Genomic DNA, 14,185 nt, shown 5'->3' on the forward strand with positions numbered 1-14,185 from the left:
TTTGGTTGAATTTGTTTTGCTTATTTTTTGTTTATATAAGTTATGTTGTAAACTAAATTTGTTTGGATAATAAACACTGTATATCAAAAGCTTACAAACCAAGAAAATAAGTAAACAAATAATATGTTCAAGTTTGATAGATTAAGAAGACTTTTTAATAATGTGAATGGATTGGCACTTGTTCTAGTTAGTGGTGGATCTTGATCAAAACTCAAGTAACCAATGAACATTATGTAAAGAAAACATGATTGACCATTAATCAATCCTAAATATTGTTTGAGTTTAATTTTTAAACTAGGACTCGGTCCTAGAACCATGAGACCCGATACCATTTGGGTCTGACCATAATTGGGTCAAACTGGATAAACGGGTAGGATTGGGTCCTAATGAGATAACTAATGTATAGGAAATTCCTTATTCTCAAATGTTAATTACCTTTAAGTCTATCAACTGTTAATTAAAAATATAAACATAAAAATAAGTTTTAATTTCCAATTTGTATCAAAATGTTTATTTCATTTACATAAAGTAGAAAATGTCCAAAACTGAAGTAACCAATGAACATTACAACTAAAAGAATAGAGAAGGTTCAAGTTAGAATGACATGCAAATTTTGGCTTCACGGACTCTGATTTCAACATTTCAGCAAATAGGGCAATTGGTAAAGTTTGAAGTTTGTATTCAGTACAACTAAAAAGACGGATCAGAAAGTTGCAAAACCTTTTACAACATACCATATTGTTTACATTTGATGCAAAGCCAGAATCTACAATTGGAAAGCTTATTTGCAGCCACTTGCATTGGAACATCAAATTAAGCGTTCCTTTGTGCTGGTTTCTTCTTTGAGTTGTTTATCCGACGAACCTTCACCAAAGCCTTTTGTAAATCCTAAAATCATACAGAAGTGGATTAGTGGAGATCATCCAAATCAGTCAACCTGCTAAATTTATCTCAAGATGACTTGAGAAATACAAGTAAATTAATGAAGCAGTATTGTATTTATAATTTGTCAAATAGAACTAAGGAAATTCATCAGTCGAAATGCCTGGCCTAAGAACAATACCAAGCAGAACTTCAAATTCTTAGTTGTTTTCATACCATTTTGTAACATTCTAAGCATGGCTGGACCAAGACAAATGCTAGTTCCTCTCATATCGTTTTGCAACACTCACTAGATGAATTTAGTTGGGGTAGTTAAAGAGAACAAACATATTTGATGAGGAGGCTGAAGTGTAAAATTTCTTTTAAAAAAATGGTATGAAAAATAACAAAATACAAAAAAGGTGGCATTTGCCTGATGTCGACCCTCGACAGAAGACAAGTGCTAGGCCTAACAGCCCTGGCCATATACCTAAAGGCTAGCCCAACCGCCCCAACGTATCTAAGGAGTAAGCAGTCTTTTTCAGAGTTTCGTGCAAAATTTTGTGGAGGGACCTAGTATAATGCAATTCATCAATCCACATCCTGTTCTTCTAACTGAGTTGCCAAATCATTCATCCAATTCACAATGCTTGCAAATGGATTTGGGAATTGAAAGCAATTATTATGTTGACAATAGATTTATCTTAAAGTAGAATAAGAAACTAAAAAATCAAAGCACAACACTATTACGAGTAAAACTTATCCCACTAGGCGAGATATATACAAGAATCAAATGGATCATAATGTCTACAGACAACCCATTTACATCTAAGTCCTTCTTATTGATTTGTCATACAGTTCTTCTTTATCTCACTCTACCTCTAAGGCGACATCGTCATAAGGTAACATAACAAAGCCACTTAATTCAAATGCAAATTAGTTGCTTCCACAATGATTCGGCAACCTTCAAACATCTCCTATTAAATATTAGGCCTGCGTACTAATACTAAATCTAATTTTCTCGCAACAGTATAAGTTAGTCTCAAATTTTACCTCGTCAATCGGATCATTTTGCAATGTCTCCGGGGTCCAAAGGCCCTCCAAATTGTAGTAGGCTCTAGCTTTTTCATCGAGTGCATGAACTATCACTTTACCTGAAAAAAGAAATAAATCAATAAGGTTAAAAAGAAAAAGGAAAACATGTTTAGAACAGAAAATCAGATAATTATTTGCCAGCCTCATGCACTCGGTCGCACTTTAACAAAAATTACATCAATAATCGAGAATATCATTAAAAATGAGAGCATAAGATACCGGAGTCAACAATGATCCACTTTCCTCCGGCTTGCCCTTCCACACTAGGTAGAAACATTCTTTCAGCTCCTTTCTGCTTCTGCTTAGCCTAGTTAAACAAACAAAATATATATTAATATCATTTTTTAAGGGTATATATAAGAAATAACTTTGAAGAGACAAAATGAACACACAAAAAAAGAGAAATTACACTTCTCTATTTGATGTTAATTACATTTTAGAAACTATCATTACAATAACATTGAGGTTTATGTTACTATGACACTTGCTACTTGAGGCATGAAGCTTGGCGCGACAATAAGGTCAAAGGTTCAAATCCTGGAAATAATCTCTCCGATTACGGAAGTTAAATTGAGAAAGTAAAATAAGTTAAAATTGAGAAGGTACCTGGTAAATAAGAGCTTGAGCGATGTTCTTAACGTGCCACGTGGACCTTCCAGTTGCAACGACCATGAAATCAACCCAATCGCAGTGTTCCGGAACTGGAATGACTTTGACATCGTCAGCTTTAACGTCCGTTAGAATCTTCTCGATCTCCTGAAGCTCTAGAATGCTTCTGTTACTCACACCGTCGATTATAAAATTGTATTTAATTTGAAAGAGAATGAGATAAATTAATATTTTAATATTATTTCGTGAAGTTTGATCGGCGACGAACATGAGCATACCGAAAATGAAGAAATGAAAGAAAAATGAATACCTGACTTCAGGATTGGTGGATATGTTCCTAACAAGTTGCATTGCGCAGATTCCAACAGCAACACCAACTGAAGCAAAAAGTGGGTATACCTATATTCATAATTCATAATTCATAATATATATTAAAGCCACAAATTCATAAATAATTAATTGTTGTTGAATATAATAATTGTATATACGTACCTGAGGTCTTAACCATCTAATGGCAGCCATGTTGTGATGAACAAGAAAAGTTGTGAAAGAGGACTAAGGAGGAGGCAAAAGTAACAACAAGAACAAGAAGAAGAAAAAGGGATATATCAATTCTAGGTTTTCCTAACAACTTGGGCCTTTTTAGATGGGCCTTTCCTAACAACTGTGCTATTAGTTTTTTTTTTTCCATTTGGCTACTTTTAGTCCTTTCTTTAAGTGTAATTTTCTGTTTTATGTAATGCTCTCACGGCAAACATGAGACTTGAAATCGAAAAAACCAGTCTCTAGTCTTCGGCATTCTTTACCCAGAAAAAGTCTGATATGTGCCTCCTTCCTTTTGATCAAAGTGTGCATTGCCATGCACTTAAGGAACCTTATTATGTCAACAATGATGATCTATATTGAATTGTACTAATTATGCTATTTGATGTAATGGAAGTATATGTCTTGTGGAAGCATTTATTTTCCATAGTACTTGCCTCTTAGATGTTTGGTTTCATCAATTTTAGAATGAATTTATTATGGGTATTTACTTGTAGTTGTTTATTCTGTTACTTGTATCTTGGTTACATTGCATGTAACTATTCTGTTATTAGAAATGCCTCTCCTTTCTTGTGGAAGCATTTATTTTCCATAGTACTTTTTGATGCAAGAGTGTGATTGTACTTTGTGATGCATCATTATGTATAAAACAAAATAAATAAAGGTTATATAACCTTAAACTCTTACTCATGATAATCAAAATTAATTTCTAATTAAGGTAGTCAAACATCAAAAGAAGACTATGAACACTAATAAGGAATTGGTTCAATGTTGTAAAACTCCATTAGATATTGTATAAGGTCAATAATCAATGTTCAATCATGTGAGTGATAATTGTTGTAAGGACTAACATGTATGTTAAAAGAAATTAGTTACCCTTCATTAAAATAATATGCATATTTTGCACCATTGTCACAATGATGTAAATTGTTTCATACATCAATAGAACAAATGTATAGGATCTTTTTGTTAACCTTTTGTGAGTGGAGAGTTGTGACGTTGGTATCATTTGTCCTAGTTTGAGCATGTTGCTTATTAGAAATTTAATCATTTATTACATTTATATATTGTTGGACATTCAATTCTATAAATTACGTCACATGCCTTGATGCCCTTCGTGTGAGCTTCTTCTGAATCAAGCATCCATTCCAACTATATCCACCATCTTGTAGAGACATTGGCATTTTATGCTATACCTTGCGCCCCGATTTTCGGCTATGCAATGGGTGCTCACACTATGGCATTCCAATTCAAACTCTGAGAATACACAAAGACAACAACATATAAATACCAACAAATAATAATTGAAATAAGTGCTGTTCAAAATCCATAGTCACTTCACAAAAGGAAACAATCCACTACATGCCAGAGACATAAAGAGCATAAATGATAAAAACTTATTAAGGAAATAACCTAGCAAAAATTAAAATCACACTACTATCCTAATAAATAAGGGGAAAATGCAGAAAACTTCATAGGTTGTCTCTCTTCTCCACTTTCAACTCTGAAGAGCATGTCAAGATTTCATTTCATGCCTTGATTGTTACACTGCATAAGCATAAACCAGATGGTTTTATGTCAGAAATCTGCCACTCTGACCCTATAGCTGCATTTGGATCATATAACAATGTTTGATAAGTATTTTTTGCCTCAAGTGGGAATAGCAACAGCTTTTCATCAAGTATGCCGAATCGAAAACCGACATATGAGCTCCCTGTCAACGGGACAGATACCATTTTCCATGAATTGTCCTCTGGATTGAATATTGCTAACTTCCTTTGGTTCTTCCACTCCATACAGAACAACTTCTTTCCCAACACTGCATGAGCTGTGACCATAACACAACCATTCTTCATCTCACACCAGCTGTGCTTCTCAGTGTTATATATATCAACAAACTTGGAATTTCCGATAGTGAAGCTTGACCTTCCACCCATCACATAGAGCTTACCTTCGAATCCACATGCAAAGCAACCCCATCTTGGCCGACGGAGGCTCTCTATCAGTGTCCATTTGTCAGTATCCGGGTCGTACACCTCAACACTGGAGAGATTGTCACCGTTCGCCCCATAGCCTCCCACAGCATAAACCAAGCCATTCACTTCGGCGCAAGCAAAGTCGTAACGAGCCACGTTCATGTTTGATAATTTGCTCCAACTGAAATTGCATTTGAGAATGAAACAAGACGGAAGAAAATTCATAGATTATGACATGAACGATTTAGAGTTAATATACAATTTGATCCTGTAAGTGACTACCTGTGTTGTTTTGGTCCCTGAAAATATGTCTATACACAAACTGGCCCCTGAAAGTGACTACTTAATGACAAATTAGTCTCTCTCAGTTGGTGTGAGATAAATGTCAACATTGACATTACATCTTAATAGCACTGACTAACACAGAAGGAGTAACTTGTTATAAAGGTATCACTTTAAGGGACAAATCTGTGTAAATACATACTTTCAGGGACCAAAACAACAATAATAATCACTTTCAGGGACTAACTGTATATTAAATAAAAATTCATAACCATAACATAGATCATTAAGTTTCACAAGTTATGGTTAAGACTTAAGACAATAGATTTTCCATTAACTAAATTGTTAACAGAATTTATCACATTTGTAATGAATTCCCAAGATTTCCTGATAAAATGCATTCTGAAAGCATACCTGTTGAGATAAGAATCGTATTGGTAAACCTCTTCCGAGGCAAAGGCAGTTCCATTAATAGCTGAATAACCAGCGATAACAAGAAACTTTCCATTAAGAACCACCACTCCGAACCTAGTCTTTCCTGGACCAGGCATCGGTGGAAGAGATCGGCGTTTATGACCAAGGCGGTCCATAACCTCCCAGTGGCTTTCATTTCCTTCACTGTCCATTGTTAAGAAATAGAGCCATTCCTCGAGCATCCCTGCCAGCTTCCGCACAGTAATAAATTCTTTGCTTTGAATAAACAATCTCCATTTCTTGCTGACACGACCCATTCTTGGGAAGTATTTGCGAGGCACGAGTGCAAGGCAATGCTTTGCCACATCATCAGACAGCCCAGGTAGAATAAGGCTGTCATATTTATCCTGTGCCTCAGCGGTTAAACAATGATTGCTTCCTGAACGAGTTGATTTATCCTGATTGACCAAATTAGAGAAACACATATTGACTTTGCAAATTTTCGTCTACTATCCAGCCACAAAAACCAGGCCAAATCAGAAAATCATAAGAATGAAAAGATTCTTAGTCCAGACCAAACAACCAAATAATGTGCAAATGTCTTATTGAGAAGCGTATTACTAAATAAATTCGTGATATCCTTCACCAATTGGGACTCTACAAGACCAAGGCATAATAGACGTAGCAGAATGTTTCACTTGAGTAGTATAAGCGGACGAGTTTTCAAATTCCATAAAAGACGTTCGGCTCCTAGAGTAGTTGGTCTTACTTGCTTTCTGCAAATTACTTCTTAAGCTACCAAAGTTGTATCTACCCTCACAGATTGCCAAGATACCTATAAATTATGGCAAAATTTGTTATAGTTTGAAGTTAGAAAAACTAAATAACTATGATTCATGAACAAAACTGTGAAGATACAAACACAAAATCATACCAAAGTAGGCCATAGAACATGCCAAGACTTAGCCCCCAACAACTTCCATTTTCGTCAAGTCTATATTTTCTGAATGGATCAAAGAATAAGTAAGAAAATGCAAGACAAGAATTAGCAATCTTTGAGTGAACAAATATACATATTCAGTGGAGAAATTATTGATTGGAAAAAAGTTCAATTTGCAGATTCCTTTTAATACAAACATTACTCAGACAACAATGGAAATTAAAAAGTGAGACCTTAGAATGATTCACTTGAAAAATCAGCTCGTAAAGCGTCCCAATAAGAACGAAAGAGACGTAGCTGGTTCCTTATGATAATGTAAAAAGTGACGAATCGATTAACATGAGCCGGAACCGGTAGCACGAGCCATGTAAGAGTAACACAGGTAAGAAAGACAAGCAACCGGTGTATTGTATAAAGCACATAAATTGGTGACATCTCAACAGAAAGAGACAAGACATAAAATTTGAAAAGAACAAAACATTTGAAGATATTGTATGAGGTGTCGAGTCTGTTTAATAAAAATGAGATCTGGAATTAGCTTAATGTTGAAAATATAACTCAGATGTATTTGTACAGATATAAATAAATCCAACAAGATAATCAAATGAAAACAAAAACATGTGAATCTATGCATATAAATGTGGCTAGATCTGTAATAGAGAAACATTACAATAATAATAATAATAATAATAATAATAATAATAATAATAATAAATATAAGAATAGAAAAGCAAAGCAAGAAAATGAAAGAGGTTATAAAAAGAGAGAGAAGAGAAAGGAACTTACAAGAGAATGAATGAGAAAAAATGGTGAAGGGTGAAGAAATAGTGTTTGTTGTTATGGGATGTATGTATATTTATAGGGTTAATATCATACCACCAAAACTGTCGGAGAGATAACATAGAATAATAATACTCTCACCCATTCACTAATAATTTACTATTCAACCTGACATTTAATATCTATAAATCGACAGTGTAAATGTTTTTTTACTGTAAGTCAATCATAAAAAATAATCATTATTGACTCTCAAATAAAAATAATACAAATTAATAGTGGATGATATACTAGTAGTAGAGTAGCATTTATTCCAAGATAAGTTTTTATTTGATAAACATCTGGTGAACTTTGACATCAAAATATACAATATTTATTTCTTTGCTTATTTTTTTATAATTTATTGTTTTAACGGATGTTGAATGCAAACCTGTAACCTGATTTATAATTTATTTATTTTATCATTGAATAAATATTTTGACTTAAATGACCACAATTAGTTTTATGGTATATTTTATTCTTCCATATTTTTCCACACCAACACCCACCCACACCAATAATTCAACACATTTAACCGAGGCATCATCATGCCTTCAATATTAGGGTTGATTTTTGTTATGACTTTTTAGATTACTCTAAATTATGTTATTATTGTATGAGAATATATATATATATATATACTAACAGTGTAAGAATTTTTTATATTATCATTATATCATCTGTCGTTCCTTTTTAATCATTATTAACTTTTCAGACTACAAAATTAAATGTACAAAAAAATCAATTGAAAGTTTGTTTCATTTTTAGAATGATGTTATAAATAGCTTTAAGAAAAATAGCTTCCAACATATAAAACACTCATTTCTTAAAGACTATAAGTTCTCTTTAATTTTTTTTATGGAGGTAGTTCTTAATTACAAGTTGTTAATAAAATTAAAAAAGTTGTTTAAAGTTTTTTGAAAGAGTTTTTATACCTTCAACTCATTAGTTACTTATTAATCATTAGTTTTGAGATAAAAGTAATATATGTATATACATGTGGAAGAAATTTTACATTAACAGTTAATATATTAATAAATACAAGATGAAGTCGTATTCTAACTTATAAGCCCATGAGTTATTTTAAGTAACTTATTGAATATATACTAATAATAAGTTAATAGGTGATTAAATAAGATTATTTTCCAAAGACGGACGAATTTATTTTAATTAAATAAAGTAGTTATCGTATCTCATAAGCTAAGTAGTGACGTTGCCAAATAGACATCTAATCACAATTCAGATTACAATTGTGATTCTGCCGGAGAGATTGATGAAATAGTAAGTGATTGGGCTCTATTATTATGACATGTTTATCCATATCTACCGGTTATAATATTACTCAATGTGTCATCATTTATGATAGTTGAAAAATTATATTTAAATAATTAAATATTTTTGACCAGTTGTAAGTAGTGATACATGAACTTACATATTCTTCAGAACATAAGATGTGCTCCTATAAAATTAGATATGATACATATGTGATATACTTATGTACATGTTGTTAGAGAAGAATTGAAAGAGAAGAGATAGAATGAATACTTCTGGTTTTCTTATTGAAAAAATGATCAAGCCTTGACTTACTATATATAGTAAGTTTCATAACTAATTCAACTACCTAGAATTTCCTAAAACAGAAACTTCACAAACTACTTTACCTAACTTTGAATTACACTATTTTAACATCCTCCCTTAATCCAAAGTTCAACAAAACATAGAATGTATCAATGCATCATCTAAAACAACTATTACAAAACTATATAAGCTCTAACACTTCAAACTTCTTCTTCACTAAGCTTGCAAAGCTTTATCACCAAGCCTTCACATTCATCTTGTCTCTCAATACTCTGAATCGTGCCGTCTTGAGTGGCTTAGTTAGTACATCAGCTACCTGCAAATCTGTTACACAGTGTTGTAGCTTGATTCTTCCTTTTGCAACTTGATCTCTTAGATAATGGAACTTTGTTTCAATGTGTTTGGACCTGCCATGAAACACTGGATTCTTGGCGACGTTAATAGCAGATTGGTTATCTACCTTTAATTCCACTGCCTCACCATTACTCAAGCTTAGTTCCTTCATCAATGCTTGAATCCACACACCTTGACAAGCTCCATTGCAGGCTACTATATACTCTGATTCGCATGTTGATAGTGCCACTACATCTTGCTTCTTAGATGACCAAGAGATAGGTGCTTTACCTAAGAAGAAGATATAACCCATTGTGCTCCTTCGATCCACTTGATCCCCACACCAATCAGAATCTGTGTAAGCCTCTAGGTGCATAACATTCTGCATTGTCTCAGATTTCTTGTAAGGAAACAGAACACCATGATCAAGAGTTCCCTTCAAGTATCTGAGAATTCTCTTTGCTGCAATTAGATGAGAGTGCCTAGGTGAGCTCATGTGCCTGCTTACCAACCCTACACCAAAGGAGATTTCAGGCCTGCTGTGACACAAAAACCTCAAACACCCAACCAATTGCCTGAAAATTGTGCAATCAACCTTTGCTTCTTCATCACAAGCACCAAGCTTCAGATTTGCTTCAACTGGTGTATCTGCAGAGTTACATTTGAGGAGATTGAATCTCACCAGAACTTCCAATATGTACTTCTTCTAGTGCATAAAGATGCCATCATTGTGTTGCACAAACTCGATGCCTAAGAAATATGCTAGTCTGCCAAGGTCAGACATTTCAAACTCATTGCTTAGGCTCTTCTTTACTGCTCCAATCTCAACTTTGTTGCTTCTAGTGATGAGCAAATCATCTACATAAAGACATATGATTATCATATCATTATCATCACATTTCTTTATGTAGACACCATACTCAACAAAACACTTGATGAAGCCAATCTTAGTTAGGAATGCATCAATCCTTTTGTTCCAAGCACTAGGTGCTTGTTTCAAACCATATAAGGCTTTCTTGAGCTTGAATACTTTGTTTGAATTTCTGCTTTCTTTGAGTTCAAAACCAGGAGGTTGAGTAATTTAGACTTCCTCCTCTAATGGTCCATTTAGGAAGGCAGACTTGACATCAAGTTGCCATAGATCCCATCCTTTCCAACTTGCCAAGGCTATGACTAGCCTCACAGTTTCTAGTCTTGCCACTGGTGCAAAGACTTCAGAGTAGTCCAATCCTTCCTTCTGCATGAATCCTCTCACAACTAGCCTGGCTTTGTGTCTTGAAATGGATCCATTTGGATTGAGCTTTACCTTATATACCCATCTAACAGAAATAGGAGTCTTGTTTTCTGGAAGATCTACCAATTCCCAAGTGTCATTCCTCTCAATTGATGTTAATTCTTCCCTCATGGCCTGCATCCAAGTTTCATCTTCTAATCCTTCCTCAAAACCAATTGGATCTGCATCAGCAAGTAGTGCTAAGTGAATTATTTCTCCTTCACTATCAAACTCAGAGTCCTAAAAGAGTTCAAAATCATTCAGTCTTGTTGGTCTAGTTCTGCTTCTACTTGGTCTCTGACTTGGTTTTGTTTGAGATTGGCTTGATGAGACTACCTCCTCAGTTATTAGTTCCTCTGCACTAGTTAACTCAGGTGTAGCTTGTTCTGATTCCAAATCAACTCTGGTTACTGATTGATCATTGGTAGCTTCTGATTTCCATGCCATATGCTCCTCAAACAACACATCTCTACTGAATTCTACCTTCTTTGTTCTAGAATTATACAGCTTGTATGCACCAGTAGAGCTATATCCTAGGAAGATCATGGTTTTACTCTTATCATCCAACTTTCTCCTTCTCTGATCTGGTATATGCTTGTGACACAAGCAGCCAAAAACTCTGAGATGTTGAACTGATGGTTTCTGTCATGACCACACTTCTTCAGGTACTTGTGATCCAAGCTTCTTTGTTGGGCACAAGTTTAGTACATAGGCAGCAACCATAACTGCTTCACCCCATAAATGATGAGGTAGTTTCTTCTCCTTCAACATACTTCTAACCATGTTGAGAATGGTTCTGTTTCTTCTCTCAACTACTCCATTATGTTGTGGTGTATAGGGAGCTGTAACTTCATGTAGAATTCCATGAATTGAGCAGAAATTCTCCATCTCTTTTGAACAAGACTCACCACCTCCATCTGTTCTAAACACCTTGATATGCTTTCCTGATTGTTTTTCTGCCATGACCTTGAAGACTTTAAACACTCCAAAGACCTCTCCCTTAGTTTTGAGCAAGTACACTCACATCTTCCTACTATACTCATCAACAAAGGATACAAAGTATCTATTTCCTCCCATTGATATAGTATCAATTGGACCACATACATCTGCATATATTACATCTAAAACAACTTTTGATCTAGATGCACTATAGGTACTGAAAGAAGATATAGGTTGCTTACTTGACAAGCAATTTTCACAGATTTTTGAAGGCAATTTGATATGAGTTAAACCAGACACCATGCTCTTGGAATTTAGCAGACTCAAATCCTTGAAATTCAAGTGACCAAATCTCTGATGCCACAACCAGGAACTATCTGTTTCCACCTCAGTAGCTAAGCAATGTGAGTTTAAGGCATTTACCTGAATTTGAAAGGCCCTATTTCTGGTGAGAGGAACCTTCAAGATCAATTTGTGATCAATGTCATAAACTACAAGATGACCATTGCTCATATGCAAAGTGAATCCTTTCTCAATAGCTGACCCGTGCTAATGAGGTTGCTCTTCAAACCAGGGACATACAAGACCCCAATTATCACTGCATCTTTTCCATCTTCCTTCTTGACCCTTACATCACCAATTCCTTCTGCTGAGATGTGTCTATCATCATCAAACCTGACACCACTTTTCTTGCTTTCATCAAGATTGATCAACCAATCCTTGTGACCAGTCATATGGTTAGAGCACCCTGAATCAATGTACCATATTTCAGAGTAGTTGTCACTTTCTTTTGCCAACATCATCAAAGAGACAGGTTCTTCATCTGATTCCTGATTTTCTCTAACCAAATTAGCCTCATTACTTGCTGCCTTACATTAAGAAGAGAAGTGGCCAATCTTGTTGCAGTTGAAGCATCTCAAAGACTTCCTATCCACCCTTCTCTTGCCTCCTCTCCAATTCTATGAACCTCTTCTTATGGATATTTCTGATTGCTCACCCCCTTCTGAGCTCAAGGTTTTTTTTCCTGAGCCAATAGAAGCACCTCTGAATCTTCCTCTTCCTCGAGTTCCCCTTTTGTAGAAACCTCATTTCTTTCATGTTTGTGCTTGGAGCACTTGATCTTGTGCTCTTTCACCAGACCTCTCCATCATTCTCTGCTCATGTGCTTCTAAGGACCCCTGCAACTCTTCCACCTTCAAGATTGCTAAGTACTTTGATTCTTCTATAGCCACAATAATATGATCAAATCTTGGTGCTAGAGTGCGAAGAATTTTCTCCACAATTGTTTGATCTGTGATTGTCTCACCAGAGGCTTTCATTTGATTAGTGATGACAATCACTCTATTGAAGAAATCTGATACCTTCTCATTCACTTCCATTTGCATCAATTCGTATTGGCGCCTTAAGGTTTGCAATCTGACCTTCTTCAACTGATCTGCACCTTTGTTGCAGGCTTCAAGGATCTGCCATGCTTCTCTTGTTGTCTTTGCTGAAGCTATCTTCTCAAAATGTGCATTGTCAACACATTGATGCAAGAAGAACATAGCCTTGTTGTCCTTTTTCTAATTCTCTCTATGCACTGCCCTCAGAGCATCTGTAGTACCCTCTGCAAGTGCAGGGTACCCTTCCTCAACCACCTCACGCACTTCTTAGTATGCAAAGATTACCTTCATTTGGATGCTCCACTTGTGCCAATTCTTGTCGTCGAGGATGGGGAGGTTTGCAGGGAAGCTTCCATTAGTTGGTCCCATGATGAAGCTAGCTCTTGATACCAGTTTTGTTAGAGAAGAATTGAAAGAGAAGAGATAGAATGAATACTTCTGGTTTTCTTTTGAAAAAATGATCAAGCCTTGACTTATTATATATAGTAAGTTTCATAACTAATTCAACTAACTAGAATTTCCTAAAACAGAAACTTCACAAACTACTTTTCCTAACTTTGAATTACACTATTTTAACACATGTTGGAGAAAAATATAAGATATCATATGTTCGGATATATATATATATATATATATATATATATATAATAGGTGCATAAAATTTATGGAAAAATTAATATTTAGTATTGACTGTAAAAATTTTACATTGTTACTTTGTCAATTTATCATTTATATGTTACTGACATATAAATAAAAGTAATACACATGAAAGTTGAATAATGTACCAATATTATGTGTTCTCAAATTCAAAATAAATAACATTATGTGGATATTATCGACTCAGATAGGATTGTCTCCTATATAAGGATACATGTGGGGAACAAAACGAATATTAATTATATGAATATTGTTTAATGGTTGATCATAATTATATGAATGAATACACATTTTGACCAATTTGATCACCAAAAGATTAGAAAATCATTTCAGTATCAAATATCTCAAATATGAGTTAAAGTAATTCCCCACAGAGTCATAAAAATGTTATAATTAACTAATTTAAAATACAATTTATACTTTTTGGATCATTATAAATTTTCTAATTTTCCAAAGATCAATATGGTATGATTTAAAAAAAATTAGA

At 34.4% G+C, this 14,185-nt stretch overlaps 2 protein-coding genes and 1 long non-coding RNA gene across 3 annotated transcripts; 1 reads left to right on the plus strand and 2 right to left on the minus strand.

The window, feature by feature from the left end:
- On the minus strand, window positions 467-3,138 carry LOC109326467 (protein Iojap-related, mitochondrial-like). Its single transcript, XM_019559169.1, has 6 exons — window positions 3,058-3,138; window positions 2,876-2,964; window positions 2,563-2,731; window positions 2,176-2,263; window positions 1,915-2,015; window positions 467-888 (listed from the first exon to the last, which is right to left on the minus strand). The coding sequence occupies exons 1-6, from the start codon at window positions 3,085-3,087 to the stop codon at window positions 814-816; spliced, it is 552 nt and encodes a 183-aa protein (XP_019414714.1). The 5' UTR covers window positions 3,088-3,138; the 3' UTR covers window positions 467-813.
- Window positions 2,657-13,404, plus strand: LOC109326469. Its single transcript, XR_002105236.1, has 3 exons — window positions 2,657-2,760; window positions 7,228-7,230; window positions 13,391-13,404. It is a non-coding gene; the product is annotated as an uncharacterized LOC109326469 (long non-coding RNA).
- On the minus strand, window positions 4,376-6,401 carry LOC109326463 (F-box/kelch-repeat protein At1g67480-like). Its single transcript, XM_019559160.1, has 2 exons — window positions 5,781-6,401; window positions 4,376-5,265 (listed from the first exon to the last, which is right to left on the minus strand). The coding sequence occupies exons 1-2, from the start codon at window positions 6,263-6,265 to the stop codon at window positions 4,638-4,640; spliced, it is 1,113 nt and encodes a 370-aa protein (XP_019414705.1). The 5' UTR covers window positions 6,266-6,401; the 3' UTR covers window positions 4,376-4,637.

Source organism: Lupinus angustifolius, chromosome LG14 (assembly GCF_001865875.1).
Source record: "Lupinus angustifolius cultivar Tanjil chromosome LG14, LupAngTanjil_v1.0, whole genome shotgun sequence".
Lineage (NCBI taxonomy): Eukaryota > Viridiplantae > Streptophyta > Magnoliopsida > Fabales > Fabaceae > Lupinus > Lupinus angustifolius.

Coding starts and splice junctions, on each gene's coding strand:
- LOC109326467 (XM_019559169.1), bottom strand. CDS start 3,087: ATGGCTGCCATTAGATGGTTAAGACCTCAG. Junction 2,965..3,057: donor TTAGATGGTTAAGACCTCAG/GTACGTATATAC, acceptor TTATGAATATAG/GTATACCCACTTTTTGCTTC. Junction 2,016..2,175: donor GTGGATCATTGTTGACTCCG/GTATCTTATGCT, acceptor TTCTTTTTTCAG/GTAAAGTGATAGTTCATGCA.
- LOC109326463 (XM_019559160.1), bottom strand. CDS start 6,265: ATGTGTTTCTCTAATTTGGTCAATCAGGATAAATCAACTCGTTCAGGA. Junction 5,266..5,780: donor TACGATTCTTATCTCAACAG/GTATGCTTTCAG, acceptor ATGCAATTTCAG/TTGGAGCAAATTATCAAACA.